We start from the raw sequence: 14,539 nt of genomic DNA, 5'->3' as shown, positions 1-14,539 counted from the left end.
AAACAAAGAACCACAGGCAGCCTTTTAGTCCTTCAATTAAATTTATATTTTATCTCGGATAACTAACCTAAAAAGAAGGCAACACCTGTAGTATGAGGGAAAAAAGGGTCATAACAGAAAAAAAAAATCCTAAAACCTTGAATATTTGATGAGCGCATTATGCTGAGATGGGTGTACTTTTCTCTTTGGGTTTACTGGCCTTAAAGGGTGCGTTTAAAACACATAACAGACTGCTTCTGGGAACAGATCTAATCTTGCATGAAGAGTTTTCCGACAGAAGCCTTCACTAAGCTGCCCCAGCAGGCATGCATTTTGCCCCAGTGACAATTTAATAACTGCTCTCGAGGCCTTTTCCACACATTTGCATCGTTTCAAATTCAGTTTTTAGGATTTAGCTGCTTCTTCATGGCAGACGCTTGGATGTCTGGATGCAAATGTAGCGGGTGGGGGAGCAGCAGCATCAACAAAGAGGATTTTGTTTTGAGCTTACAAATCACTTACAGCCTACAGGCTTCTGTGTACAGAAGAATCGGACTGAGATATTCAACGTGCTCAACTTTAAAGCCAAATCGTATTCATTTATATTAACTTAGAAGTCGAACACCAGTAACAATTAATTGCCTCCAAATAAAATGCCAACTTGATTAATTTATTTCTGCAGATATTTTTTCTTTTCGTGGGAAGTGTGCTGATGTAATCAATCATTAACTTTCTGCCTGTCGACTAGAATCAGTTACAGAGTGAAAAATGGTAATTAAATCATGTTCTCATTTAAATTTAATACTTGCATCTATTCAACTGCAATTGTTACTGGATACATTAATCTCTATTAAGTCGAAATAAAACCACTTGAGGAAATTTATGAAATATTATCCAAACCGCTAAGAATAAAAAGAAATCTTTTTGACTTTAGAGTTATGAGGATAAAAAACAGAACCCCTCCGCCTTATTTAAAGTCCTCGGTGAAAAATCTGTGTGCGTTTTGTGACAGTTAACAGACCCACCCTCAAGGGGGCCCAGTCATTTCCAAATCTGACAACCGAAAAATCTTTCTGTCACATTAGTTTGTTGGTGATGGGAGCTAACAGATAGATGCTCTCTGACTAATGATATACCTCATTATTTGGACAAAACGACTAAAATCCAACTTCAGTTGAATTATTCTTTTTTTCTCCCACAGCTGATTAAAATAAAAAATTATATATCAGAGATTTGAGTTTGAAATTGAATCAATCCAGATGTAAACAGGTTTTCTTTTCTAAAAGTCCCTGCAATAATTAACACGTCAAACAGGGACATAGTGAAGATTAATGGATCAACTGCTTTAAAACTAAAAATAATCTAGAAACTAAGAGTGGAAGAAAAGAAAAAAGTATATCTCAATTTGTTTACCATGCATGTTGATCTTTAATTAATATTTTACCCTTTTTTATCAGATTAAAGCATCTGTTTTCCTAAAAAAACAAACAACAAAAACACTAATTTCTCTTCCAAGGGCTAAACAAACAAAACTGACAGTTTGCTAAAAACCTTTACAATGCTTTTTTTTTGACAGCTTTAAAGCATTTTAATCAATTAATTTAACAAAAGATAAGTAAAAAAAAAAACAGCATTAATAACTATAACTTCAGTGAATGACACATTATTGAAGAGACTTTTTACTCCACCTGAGTTGGTGAGGAGCTTTGTAGCTTCCAGAACCTTCTCAGTGTAGACTCCAGGTTCATAATTGTCCATCTCAGAAGTGACGACATGGACAACTCTGGCAGCCCGGCCTCGGATGGCCCCAGCGGTTCGGTCCAAACCGTCGACATCCTTTTCTTGAAGGGCAATGACGCACTTATTCACATCCTCCAGGATGTGGTTCTCTGGGAACATAAAGATGTGAGAATTTTGTTTGATTTTTCCCACATTACTTCTCTGCCCATAGATTAAAAGAAACACATTAAAAATGTTATCACGTTTTATCTATAAAGCACACAAAAAAAGATTATAGAAAAAAAATTTAAGACAAAGTCTTTATCTGCTTATTATCACAAATGTCCAGTGTGTAAATCGCTGGCCGTCCTTGACTGGAGGTGATTGAAATCACTACTTAATGCTTAATGAGAACATGTCTGATGGGGTTCTAGTTCAGCCCAATAAGACAAGAAAAAAATTAAAAATTTTTATCTTTTAATTTTGATTATATTTAATACTTAAAGTTAATTAGAAAATTTCAGTATTTCTTTTTATTTTGTGCAGAAACAACAGAGCTTATCACTCACCAGATACAGACAGGAAGTCATCAATCGATGTTATGTCATCAACAGCATCAGTGAGGACGCGAACCTGCTTTTCCCACTGATCCTTGAACACGTCCATATTGTCTTGGGCCACCTTACTGTTGGGTTTGGCAGCGAGGGCCAGTGCAGCATTAATCACCTGTAATCGCCAGATTACAACCATTAGAGCCCAATTACACTATAGCCCTCAGCCACAACATTAGCATACACTGATTGCACAAAGCCTCCACATCAATGTTCAGATTCTATCAAGAGGCAAATTCATCGCTCAGAGTGAGGGGGGGTTTCAAGGACAGAAGAACAAATCTGAGTAGCAGGTTTAAGGGGTTTTCTGAGGGCAGATTCTAAGAGGAGAATTTAAGAAATCCAGAGGTCAGACATCCCATATGAATAAATAATGAAGCAGTAATTAACATGGGAAGATGTACCAACTAAAAAAACACATTTCGGGGGGGGGGGGGGGGGGGGGGGGGGAATGGTTTCCAAGATATATAATGTGTTTATGTATTTGATTAGCTTTTAACTTGAGCTAAATTGTTGCTACAAATCTGTATAAATCTGTTTTTACAAATAAAAATGAAGGAAGGAGAACATCTAAAAGACTAAATGTTTTCAGATTCATAACCAGAAGCAGACCAGTTCAGTTTCTGGGTTTATATTCCTCTAAATCAAAGAAAATAAATGCTTTCTTCAGCTGAATTTGGGTAAAGTGATTAAGTGCTGAATCTCCTCTAATTGCTGCTGCACACCACTGGTCAGCTGGCTTAAAACAGGCTCCTGAATCTTACCTTTAGAAAATTACTGTTTAGATTTTTTTAAAACAAAGAGGACATGCCATGGCGTATAAAGCAGACAGATTTCATTATTGCTATAGAGGCAAAATAAGGTGAGCTATGATTGGAAAGGACAGCAGCCAACAGCAGATAGTTAAGCTAATTAGCCAACTCGTATCAGCTCGTTAAACTTGTACAGTTCTACCGTAAATTCCGGACTATAGAGCGCACCTGATTACAAGCTTCATGCTCTAATTTTAGAAAGAAAATCAATTTTGTACTTTTATAAGCCGCACTGGATTTTAAGCCGCAGGTTTCCCATTTTGTATGAAATATTTACAAATAAAGATATTACACATGAGCATTTTTAAACGTTTGGTTTAATCCGTATGATAAAACAAACAAATACGGTACATATTATGAATGCTTTTTTTTTTTTTTTCTCAAACTATCTGTAACACATTTAAATATCCGTATGTGTCGGTAACACGCAAATAACGCTGCATATACCGGTACTTTTAATCGAACAACACACCTAACATTGCAGCCGAACAGGAAAACTCATTAATCACTTTCTTCTTCCTCCTGCGCACTAAAACCCTCAAAGTCCTCTTCCTCGGTGTCTGAATGGAACAGCTTCAGGATGCTGTCGCTGACTTCAGTCTCATCCTTGTCGCTCTCACTTGAGCACTCGCGGTCCTCTTCATCCCGCAGCAGCCCAGCCTTCCGAAGCCCGCCGTCGATGCTGGATGTTTTCACACGGCTCCACACATTGAGAACCCACTGGCAGACATCAGTGAAAGATGCCCAATGCATGCGGCCAGTTTTGGTGACGGATTTCTCACCACTGGTCATCACCTCTGTGAATACTCAATTTTATTGGTCTGTTTTTCGCGCCATGAAAAAAAACTTATTAGCCGCACTGTATTATAGGCCGCAGTGTTCAAACAGCGGGGAAAAAGTAGAGGCTTATATTCCGGAATTTACGGTACAATCAGTGTAAGAATCACTTAAAATACTGAATTTAGGACGTGCAGGTGGTGCAGTGGTTAACGCGCATGACCCATGTATGCGACACGGGTTTGAATCCAGCCTATGATAGCCTCGTGAGACCATCCTGATCTCTAGATCTTTCAAGGTTTCACTCGCTAATCAGTCTGGAGACTCTCTGTTAAAGAAAATTTGGAGCCGTTCACCAAACGAACGTCCAATCAGCGTTGGCTTTGAGGCGGGTTGAGGTGTGACGCAACGAGAAGCGCGACAGTTCAGTCTAAAGAACATGGCGGCTTCAGCCGATGAAACTAGCGTTAGCGTGGCTATCGAGCAAGTTTTATCGGAATTACAGAGTATTTCTTCACTGAAGGAAGAGCTAAACACTGCTCTGGAGGCTTTTCTCAGAGGAAAAGATGCTTCTGCTCTTCTCCCGACTGGTTTCGGCAAGAGTTTGATCTATCAATTGGCTCCTCTTCGTCGTCGCTCTGTTAGTACGTCATATGCTTCGTTGATCTGATTGGTTTATTTGGCCCGTCTATCACCAACATAGGCCAATCAGCTAACCAGTATTTTTGCCCCTTCCCAAAATTACTTCAACGGAAGGTTTCCAGATGGATATGCGGAGCAAATCCATCTGGCGGAGTCAGGTTAAGCCTATGGTCCTTTCCCACATGTCTCTGATGTCTCATACTCCCTTGTACCCTCCTGTCAGCCTACTGTTGAAAAAACGAGCCACTAGTCCCATAAAAACTCAAAAAAACTACTGAATTTAGCCAAGTTTACTATATGTTTTTGTTGAAGTCGTTTAAAAATGATAACATTGTTACATCTGCAATAAATGTGTTATCCAACGGTTTCAGATAAAAGCACATTATCTCAGCATATCCAGCCGTTTAAAATACTTCTGTAAAGACTTTGATACTGTTAGATCGTTGGGTCAGGCTATCCTCGCCTCGGGCGAGTCGAACTGATAAAAACTAATGTACCCATCAGATCCATAAAACTGAACATTGGAAAGAACTAAATCTGTTCCTTCTATTACCTTAAAAACAAAAAACACACACATTTGAAACATCCAGCAAAAGCACCACAAGAAAAATGATGAAGGCTGTGAAAGATGAGCGCAATCACTGCACCGGATAAATGATAACTACAAAACACCTCGTTACCTGGGGGCATAGAGTTTCCAGTTGAGAGGCTGCCATGCGGACCAGCTTCACTCCCTCTTCATTGTTGGAAATGGAGCATGCCAGGTTGGCCACCTAAATGGAGAGCACAAATAAATCTATTTTTAAGCGGGAAAACAGCCACTGGCATGAAAACACATTATATAGCAGGAGGGAAAGGAACACGAATACATAATTAAACTAAAAATTAGTATTTTAGCTTCCTTTATTCTTATTGATCAGAAGTAGAGCAGCTCTGCCAGGCAAATAATCCCTTAGGAATACAAGCTCAATGTAGGGGATTAATTCATAAAGCTGCTAAAATGATACAGTCTGATGGCAGGGAGGGCAGGCAGAGAAAAGCAGGAGAAAAACAAAAGCTACACTGTTGATTGAATAGATAAGACCTCCATTTTTACCTAAAAACAGGTACGTTTCACTTAATGCCAATCCAAGCTGTAGCTGATTACTCAAGGATATGGTTATTCTGAGTGACTAAATAAACCGGCAGCCAGATTTTCATCACCCTCCTGGAGCGGCAAATAGTCCAGGCTTTACAAAAAAAAAAAAAAAAAAAGAAATACTAAGCAGCAGAATAAGAACTGGAGAAAAAAAAAAAAAAACCTGAACAAACCTTGCCTTACTTGTTTATAAAATCAGAGGAAATATTCACAGTTTTTGAATCATAACAGATGAAACTTGACTCTTCTGAAGGACAAACATGAATCCATGCATATTTAGATGAATTTAGGTCAGAGAGTTTAAAGATTCCTCATTTGTTGGTTGGGATGTGCTGGCAACAAAGCTGAAACAGAATGCCTGGGAAATGAGGAGCTGTGCCAAAATGGGATTATCCAATGGACAGAAAATATGCTGAAGCATAATCACTTTCAAATGCAAAGTAAAAAAAACAAAACAAAAACCAATCAGGACTGCACCAAAGCTGGAATTATTTTCACTCATCAATTTTCTCTATCTGATCAGGTTCAAAAAATGTTAAAGTAAAAAAAGTCCAATCAGTTCTGTAAGATAATAATTTTCCCCCCATTTATCAAAAGTGTTTAACTCTAAAAAGCGCTACAAACCCAAAGCTGCATAACATCACAGGATACTTTTTAAAGAATTTAACACAGAAACCAATTAAATTGATTTCCTTTCGTGGTATTTCGGTTGCTGAGGTTAGATCTTGTAAACTAGCACATAAAATAGAGATGTTAGACATATTTTTTTAGGTTGATGTTGGCGGAGGGAAACCTCAGGGGCTGCAGAAGTGGTAAACTGAATCGGATTATAAAATATCTTCTGCTCCCTCAAATGTTTGCCCCCTCCTTGAAAGTCCTGAGCATTTGTTCTGATGAGAAGTGTTTATTCAAGTGCACAGGGAGGGGAATCACTGAAACATTGATATGAACATACTCAACATCAACACTGAAAGACATGCAGAGACCACAGAGTGAAAACACTAATCCTCAAGGAGGGCTGAAAGAGTGGTTGGAGGGGGGAAAAATGCATTATACAAGACCTGTATTTATACTTTGATGAACTTTTATATAAGCTCTTAGTAACTGGGAGCCTCTTCTGCATGAAGAAGCCAAACAGGCCAATATTCTGTCAGGTTATCACACAGGATAAGGGGAGAATAACAGGTTATCCAAGAACTGCAATATTGAAATGAACCCTTTTCAGTGTCATCAGAGTGACTAAAAACTTAATGAGGTTTCTTATCCACTTCATTTTTATTTTTCAAGTTACAGTTCCAAATGTATAAAGTCATAGCACCTTACTTTGTTCTCTAAAATCTTTTTTAATAGAATTGGACAAAAAAAAAGGTAAACAGGATGAGTAGGAATTCTATAACTGCAATCTTTAACTTATTACACTCCAGATTAGGGGTGTAAATAATAATCGTTTTGTATTGATGCATCGATCCAACAGCCAACAATCCAATGCATCGACACGTCCACAAGAGAGTCGATTTATGTTTTTTTTTTTTTTTTTTTTTTTTTTGTGTGTACTCCGGTCTATTTTTATCCTTTTTGCCCCGGTAATTCGCCCTCCCGTGCTGCGGTGGCGCTAAACCTATTTTGCCCTCCTACCTCGCTTCCTGTTTATACTGTTACAGCAGTGTGTTGCAGCAAGCTTGACACAGACATTTTTAAATTATGCTCAGTATTGAAGCGTGGTCTGTGCTACACACTGTGGGTCTAGATACGGCCGAGGCGGCGAGGAAGTGGGGGCGAGTTTAGTCCGACGACGGAGGGACATGAGGGCCAAAAAGAGCGGAGATCCAGGTGGAAAGAGGGTCCAAGCGTTCTCGTGCACTTCGCTCTTCTAGCGGGTCAAACTTCACGAGGTGTTTTCTGCAATTTCGGTCATAAAAACAAAACAAGCCGGCCTTCTGTCTGCGGCACTGTTTGCGGTCAGCTGCAATTTGGGAGAGGAGAGCGGAGCGTCTGTGGAGGGGGCGGGGCGTCTGGAGCCGAGGTATTGCATTGCACTCATTGCACTGATTATGTGCAGCATTTTTGCAGTATTTTTTGATGCAACTTTTCTACTTCTGTTATTTGCCGTTTCTAAAAAAAAAAAAAAAAAAAAAATGCATAACGATATTACAGCTTTCATTGATTTATTTCAAACCTGAAACTTTGTTTAACCTGTAAGGTGTAAAAAAACGTATCGTGGTGTATGCTTGAGTATCTAAAATAATCGAATCGTTGGCTCAGGAAATCGATACTGAATCGAATCGCCATGATGGGTGTGATTTACACCCCTACTCCAGATAAACATTATAATCAGAAAATGTTGCCTTAAGTGCATCATAAGGGCCGTTATGCAGGCTCAGTGAGCTGCACTTACATCTTATATAAACCTTACATACTTACTAACTTGTAAAATGTTAAAGACTTCCAAATAAAACAAAAATCAAAATGTATTCAAATGGTTTCAGCTGCTAGAAGTGGAGCAATGCTCCTAAAATCCAGGGTCAGATGAAATGTTTCATCCCTTCTCTCATTATTTAAAACCTAAATTTGTGAATACACCAACTTCTCCAAAAGCAGAAATGAACACACTGTATAACTATTAAAGCATATTTAGTTCCTTCTGGTGCATGGCACAGTTCTGTCTGGTCTCTTACAGCAAATTTTTTTATGAATTTACAGCTCTTTACCCTGATATATTTACAACGAAAAAAATTTTATAATGCCCGGAAAAACATATTTTTGTGCTGGTGCATGGTAAAATGAATCCCTTTTCTGTTTGCTTCCATTCTCTGGATATGGGTCACTCATAATGTAGCTGTACAATGTGTGGGAGCTAACAGGTCGACTGCCTTCAGGCTGCCTATGGTTGCTCTGCTCTTAAAAACAGAGTAAAGATCTGGTAGGTTCCACCAATGAAAAGTGAATCCTGCATATTTCTTCATTTTGTAAGGACCAAGGATACCACTTAAAGACCAAACAATCCTGTTCAGCTTATTTATAATATCCATTGTTGGCCAGAAGACTGATATCCATTTAAGACCTGAACACACCGATTCAGATTTAGCCTCCGATCTGACAGAAAATCACGTCGGATGAGTTTGTGGCTTTTAGCGCACATTGAGCCAATGGGGATAAATACACCCAACATGATTTTCTGCAGGGGGCTTCATAGCTCAGAATGAGAATTCTTTAGTCGGACTATGTAGCAATTCCACGTCAATTTCATGGTTCTGACAGGAAGAGCGATGCGGTGACAAAGTAAAACACATTAGCTTTGAGGGAAAGACAAAATAAAATCTGTTAATCACATGGGGAAACAGTCAGGTTTGGAGTCGCTGGCTGGACAGACGCTTGGATAAACAATCAAAAGCACTATTTTTTTAAAGAAACAGAATTATTTGTCAATGATAGGAGTTAAGGAGGACAGAAAACGGATAGAGATTCTCTTTTAGATTCACAAAAACAATGAGAGACAGTACAGGAAAGTGCAGCTGATCACTCTACTGTAGAAAAAAATAATCTTCACAGATCTTCTCTCACTGTGTCACCCAGTACCCCAGTTTTTATTGCTGCTTTTTCCTTTTCTTTAAAAGTGGTTCCCATTATATTTTTAATACAGGCCTAGAAAAATCCTCTGGTTTGGTTGCTGCACAGACTCACATAGCGGTGCTTTGCTTTGTAGCTGCGCTGGTTGATCTTTAAAAATATTTTTACTTATTTATTTTGAATAATTTTTTATAATAAATGTGGGAATTGTCTCAATTTGTGGGGCACTGAACAGAAGTGGAAAAATCTTCACATATTAGGATCTGCTTTATGCAGTCAGTGTGACATGGGAAAAAAATAAAAATCAGATTGGAAAGTTAACGGCCTCAACAATAGCTTCCATCTTTGTGGTTAATAAACAAGCTCTCAGCAAACTTCGGTGACTTTACCATGCTATGAAACACTTTTCTTTGACTAGCATGTACTTGTTTCAGTCAAACGTTGCCTGGACAAAAACACGAGCCCACCTGGATTTAACCAAGCAACAAGTGTAGAGACTCCGATTGGTCAAGCACTGATTTTATTAGTGGACATTTTAACACCTTAATCAACATGAATTAGCTTGATGTTAAATGAGCTACGATGTTAATGACTTCTTTTCAGTCAGCACTCCTGTAACATTTGCTACCATCTACTTATTTTCAGTATAGAAATAGAGAAAGCAAAGCTTAAAGAATTACCGCTCCCAAAAATTGACAGAATATATCGGGGATCGGTTTGACTACACCATTAAAACAAAATAATTTTATATCTATAAGCAAAGAGAGGGCAGCTAAATCAGAATCTGTGGTTTTGGTGTTTAGCCGTGTTGAATGCTAAAAACCATAACATCATATTAAAACATTGAAACAAAAGACTGTAATGAATCAAGTTTTAATAAGCAATGTTTAAAAAAAGGTTTAGTGAGCTCTGTAGAAAAAAGAAATAAACTGAAATGTTAGTGTTTTTTATGGGTCTCTTTTGTAAACATAAAGCTATATTAATATTTTTTATGCCCAAAATCTAAATTTTTTCGATGTTATGGTGGATTTTGAACAACAGAGACGCATATATGCTAATGTCCTAATTAAATAAAAAAAGAATTGGATTACCGTCACTTCCACCTTAAAATATCGGACATTTCTGTACTGAATCTACACCCTCCCATCCCATTTAGCAGCCTGTTTTAAAAGTGCCTGCACAAGTAGAAGCATTAAAAGTTCTCCAATGTCAGGCTCTAATGCCAAACATGACACTCAGGCCTTTAGGAGCTGCTTAAGGGTCTACTCCCCGGCGCGGTCCCGCTTTCCCTCCAACGCTCCAGCGGGTTTCCCCTGGTTAATCCTAACGCTGCCCTCGCCTTTCAGAATTTAGTGATTTAGCCACTACTTACGGCCATTTACTCTTGGGGATGAGCTGCTTAAAAGTTAGTAAAAGTTGCTTTGACTGAAGCATTAGAGAACATATCAAAGTTAAGATCTGAGAAAATCTTCTCATCACTGACTTTGCAATCAATTCTCACAGTCTAACAGAAAGGTATCTCTGTGGAATCTTCAAACGGATGTGGGCCTAAATGCAAGATTCTATATAAACTGTGTGCTAATTGCAATAACGTGTTTAAATATGCCAAGCTGATCCGGTTAATTACAAGGTTGCAGGTGCAGCCTGTGACCGACAAGCAGAGGTAGAAATGAATTAAAAATCCATCCAATGTCATGACATTCTGGGTTTGATGAAAGGAGTAATGATCAGTATCGGGGTCAAATGGCAACTCTGATCTGTTTTACATCAGCTCATTAAGGCAACTATTACCGGTTTGCATCTACCAATTCAGACATTCATTAATGAATCCATATTATTGATGCATGTCTGGTAAGGTCCATAGCTTACCTGCAAGGAGTTTACAGAATATAGCTGCCAAACCTTAGATCATTACACAATCTCCCCAGACTGTGTCTTTTACAGTCACTACATCTCAAAGTGATAAAGATTCTTGGATGAATAATTTCCCAACACCAACTTTACATGTTAATAATTTCATTTAGCTGTAAATTAAGTTCAACGTGGGTCAAAACCCCTAAAATTTCGCACTTAAAACATTGAAGTAAACACGTTTAATTACCTCAATCAACTTGTTGGCGTGCTCACGAAACACCTGGGCATATTCTTTCACTTCCTTCTCGTTACCATTCTTGGCAGCTTCAATGAGGACCAGGAGGGGAACATTAGTTTCCAGGAAAGAGTCTGAGACATGGTCCATCACGGCTTTACGCAGCTGTAAATAAGTAAAAACAAACAAAACAAAGCAGCTGCAATTAGGATGGTGGGACCTGTGAAATTGGGCATGCATCCTAATGCCTCAATTAAAATGAAGAACTATCGCTTAAAATATTCAATTATGGTAAAAATATAAATAAATAAAAACAACAAAATTCTGTGATCACTTCTCTGATCTTAACAATTCAGGACGCAAAAACAAAAAAAGGCTTTAGGGGCGAAGAAACAAAAGCTTTCTTTTCAACAACAAACCTGTCTGCGGAGATCTCTGGTCTTCTTTGTCATCCTGTCGATGGCCGTGTTCAGAGCATCGCTCTTGTCTTTTCTTCCTGCCTGAAACATTCAAGAATAAAAATGTTGAGCATGGCTTCATTAAGTGAGGAACACACATTAGGTAGCTGTTCACAGACTAAACAACTTCTAAATGACTTCAGAAAGGGATCTGTTAAGATCCCACATGTTCAGACAAACAGGTAGCTAATTATGATTGCAGGTATTACATAAATTAAAAACATTTTGGAAGAAAAAAATCCTCTGTATGTGACAGAAAGATTCATTCTTTGGTTTCATGTAGAGCTAAAACAATCCAATGATTGAAATAATCAACTTCTTTGGTAATCAATTACTCATAAGCTGTAGATTACAGACTAACACATGCCGCTAGCTAACAGACCAACTGATTTAAAGCAGCATTAATCTAAAACTGTAAAAATACTATAAACATTTTTTCTGTGAAAATGTTCTATCCAGAAATCCTCAAGTTTAAGCTTCACCTGGTTTATTTTATATTCACGATCTTCTTTAAGACCTCTTTTGCCGTCTGGTTAATAATAAATCATCCAAAAAGTTCTCAACAGATTGATTGAATAGCAGAATAATTGTAAAGTCCTGGTTTATTGTAATAGAAAAACTAAAGCTGGTACACTTTAAGTGTTTCGTGATGAAGAGCATTCATGTAATCTATGAAACGGCAGATGGGCAATATTTCTTAATCATTATAGGCTAATACGATGCATAAAAATAAGGGTAAATTTGATCTAAAACAGATTTTAATCAGCTGTATTGAATATTTAATCAGCAAAAAAAGGAAGAGTTTCATGCATTTATGTATAGAAATGTAGAAAAAAAGCTTATCAATAAAAAAAAAATGCATATTGATCGATATCGATAATTATTGAAAAGATTTGAAACCATATTTTATGTGCAGCTCTGCCTGGACTTTTTCTAATATTGCTAAATGATTTAATTTTAATAAAAAACACAAACACAGACTTCGAATTAAATCTTTATTTAACCAACTTTTTTAACCATAACAGAATTGTTTTAAAGAAAAATAACTTAAGAGACCTGGGTTATGTTATTAAATACTGACAAAGAATAAACTAAAGTGACCAGAAAAGTGACCAAAATAAATATAACAAATAAATAAATGCCCCCCCACCGCCGCCGCCGCCCCCGTTTTTCCTGCTTTAACCTGAGTTATTACTTTGAAGTTTCTGGCCCCTCAGCATTTTTATCTCAATTGTTAGAACTACGTGGGAAACTGCCCAGAACTGAAAATATATATATATTTTCCGAAGATTCCTCGGAGGAGAGCCGCGCCGGGGCCTACACAGCTCGTACTCCTGCGGTTGTGAGCGGCTGAGATGATAAAAAAAATTGGTTTCGTTATCAGACTGGTTTTCACTGGTTCCCTACACATTTTACAGATGGCTGTGGTTTGTTTTTGGTCCGACTTGCCATAACCGAAATACTGCCAGACTGCCGAACTACAAAAACCTTTCTTTGTAACAATTTCCTCCGCCTCTCCTTGCTGCACAGCTTCATGTACTCTGTGTTGTGGTTTGAGAGAGCGGCGCTTTGTGACGGCATGCCTGGGTCCGCGTTTTGTGATTGGTTGGGAGGAAGCAGTGACTAGCATAAACCTACATGCTAGGCTACAATGAGAAGGAAGGAAAACTGCGTTTCTTTTTTATCGAACTTTTATCAACTCTCTTTTTTTCTATTGCGCCACACGTCTATCGATCGATATATATCGTTATTGAATTATCGCCCAGCCCTAACATAAATTATTTTCTTTTAAAAGGCCTGTGAAATCTGACTTTATGCTTTATTATGGCAATAGACTGCTTTATCAAAGGGTTCCGAAACATGTGTTCCTTTCCTAATCTATACAAGCTTCTTTAGCTTTTCTAATTTATACAAATGATGCCCCTTAAAAGTAAATATGCACAATAAGTTTTTAATAAGAAGGTGAAAGAATGTGGTTTATACGCAGGACACAGACCAAGCAGCAATCAGTGAAGGAAATATAACGTCTTTCATTTAACCTGGAGCCGCCTGCTGTAATTGTTTATTTGCGTATTAATGCAATCAGTCAGATTGCAACTGTTGCAGTGTAACGTGATTACATGCTCTCATTACACGCTTCAGATTTGCTCCTTATTGTAATCGGTATGTAAATGTTACGTGCTTCACAGCTAGCAAGGCCGGTGCAGCAAACGGAGGGACAACAAGCAGCCTCAATTCGGACCTTACAACCAATAAAAGGGAAAGCTGCACCTGGTTTAAGGAGGCATTTACAGATGTGGCTTAAGGGCCTGTTTCCAAGCAGAGCTGTGCTGCAACAATGTTTTGGAAAAAGCAGGGCAGGATTGCAATCATGGCAGAATTTTAAAAATAATGCGCTCTCCCTGTGAAACATCAACAATTTCACATCCCATATTTTGAGAAGGGAAGCAGAGCTTCAGTTGGACGCTATGAAAGGGGAAAAAAAATCTGATTTAATCCACATTGGTATGGAGAAGGTCTGTCGCTTGATCGTACATAGAAAGCTGATAAATATGTCCCAGTTATTCCTGCATAAGGCTGGCTGTTCAGATTCTCCAATGGCATGGTTGCTGAATAAAAACAATTAGCTACAGCTGGTTAACTGTAAATTATGTACAGTACCATTTAAACATAGTAGGCAGCAGTCGGACCACAAAGTGCTGCACAGCAGTCGGTCCAAACCACAAACCCCCCCACTGAGAGCCAAG

At 38.2% G+C, this 14,539-nt stretch overlaps 1 protein-coding gene across 1 annotated transcript in view; it reads right to left on the bottom strand.

Moving 5' to 3' along the window:
- Positions 1 to 14,539, bottom strand: part of ctnna1 (catenin (cadherin-associated protein), alpha 1) — a 107,765-nt gene that overhangs the window by 50,227 nt on the left and 42,999 nt on the right. The window contains exons 8-12 of the mRNA XM_038284582.1: positions 11,754 to 11,834; positions 11,347 to 11,499; positions 5,221 to 5,313; positions 2,268 to 2,424; positions 1,668 to 1,868 (exon numbers count right to left, since the gene is read on the bottom strand). Coding sequence (XP_038140510.1) covers positions 1,668 to 1,868; positions 2,268 to 2,424; positions 5,221 to 5,313; positions 11,347 to 11,499; positions 11,754 to 11,834 — 685 coding nt within the window. The remainder of the gene's footprint in view (positions 1 to 1,667; positions 1,869 to 2,267; positions 2,425 to 5,220; positions 5,314 to 11,346; positions 11,500 to 11,753; positions 11,835 to 14,539) is intronic.

This window comes from Cyprinodon tularosa, unplaced genomic scaffold (assembly GCF_016077235.1).
Source record: "Cyprinodon tularosa strain WSP-4 unplaced genomic scaffold, ASM1607723v1 ctg20, whole genome shotgun sequence".
Lineage (NCBI taxonomy): Eukaryota > Metazoa > Chordata > Actinopteri > Cyprinodontiformes > Cyprinodontidae > Cyprinodon > Cyprinodon tularosa.
Note: the sequence above shows the minus strand (reverse complement) of the source record. Positions and strands in the feature narration are given on the sequence as shown.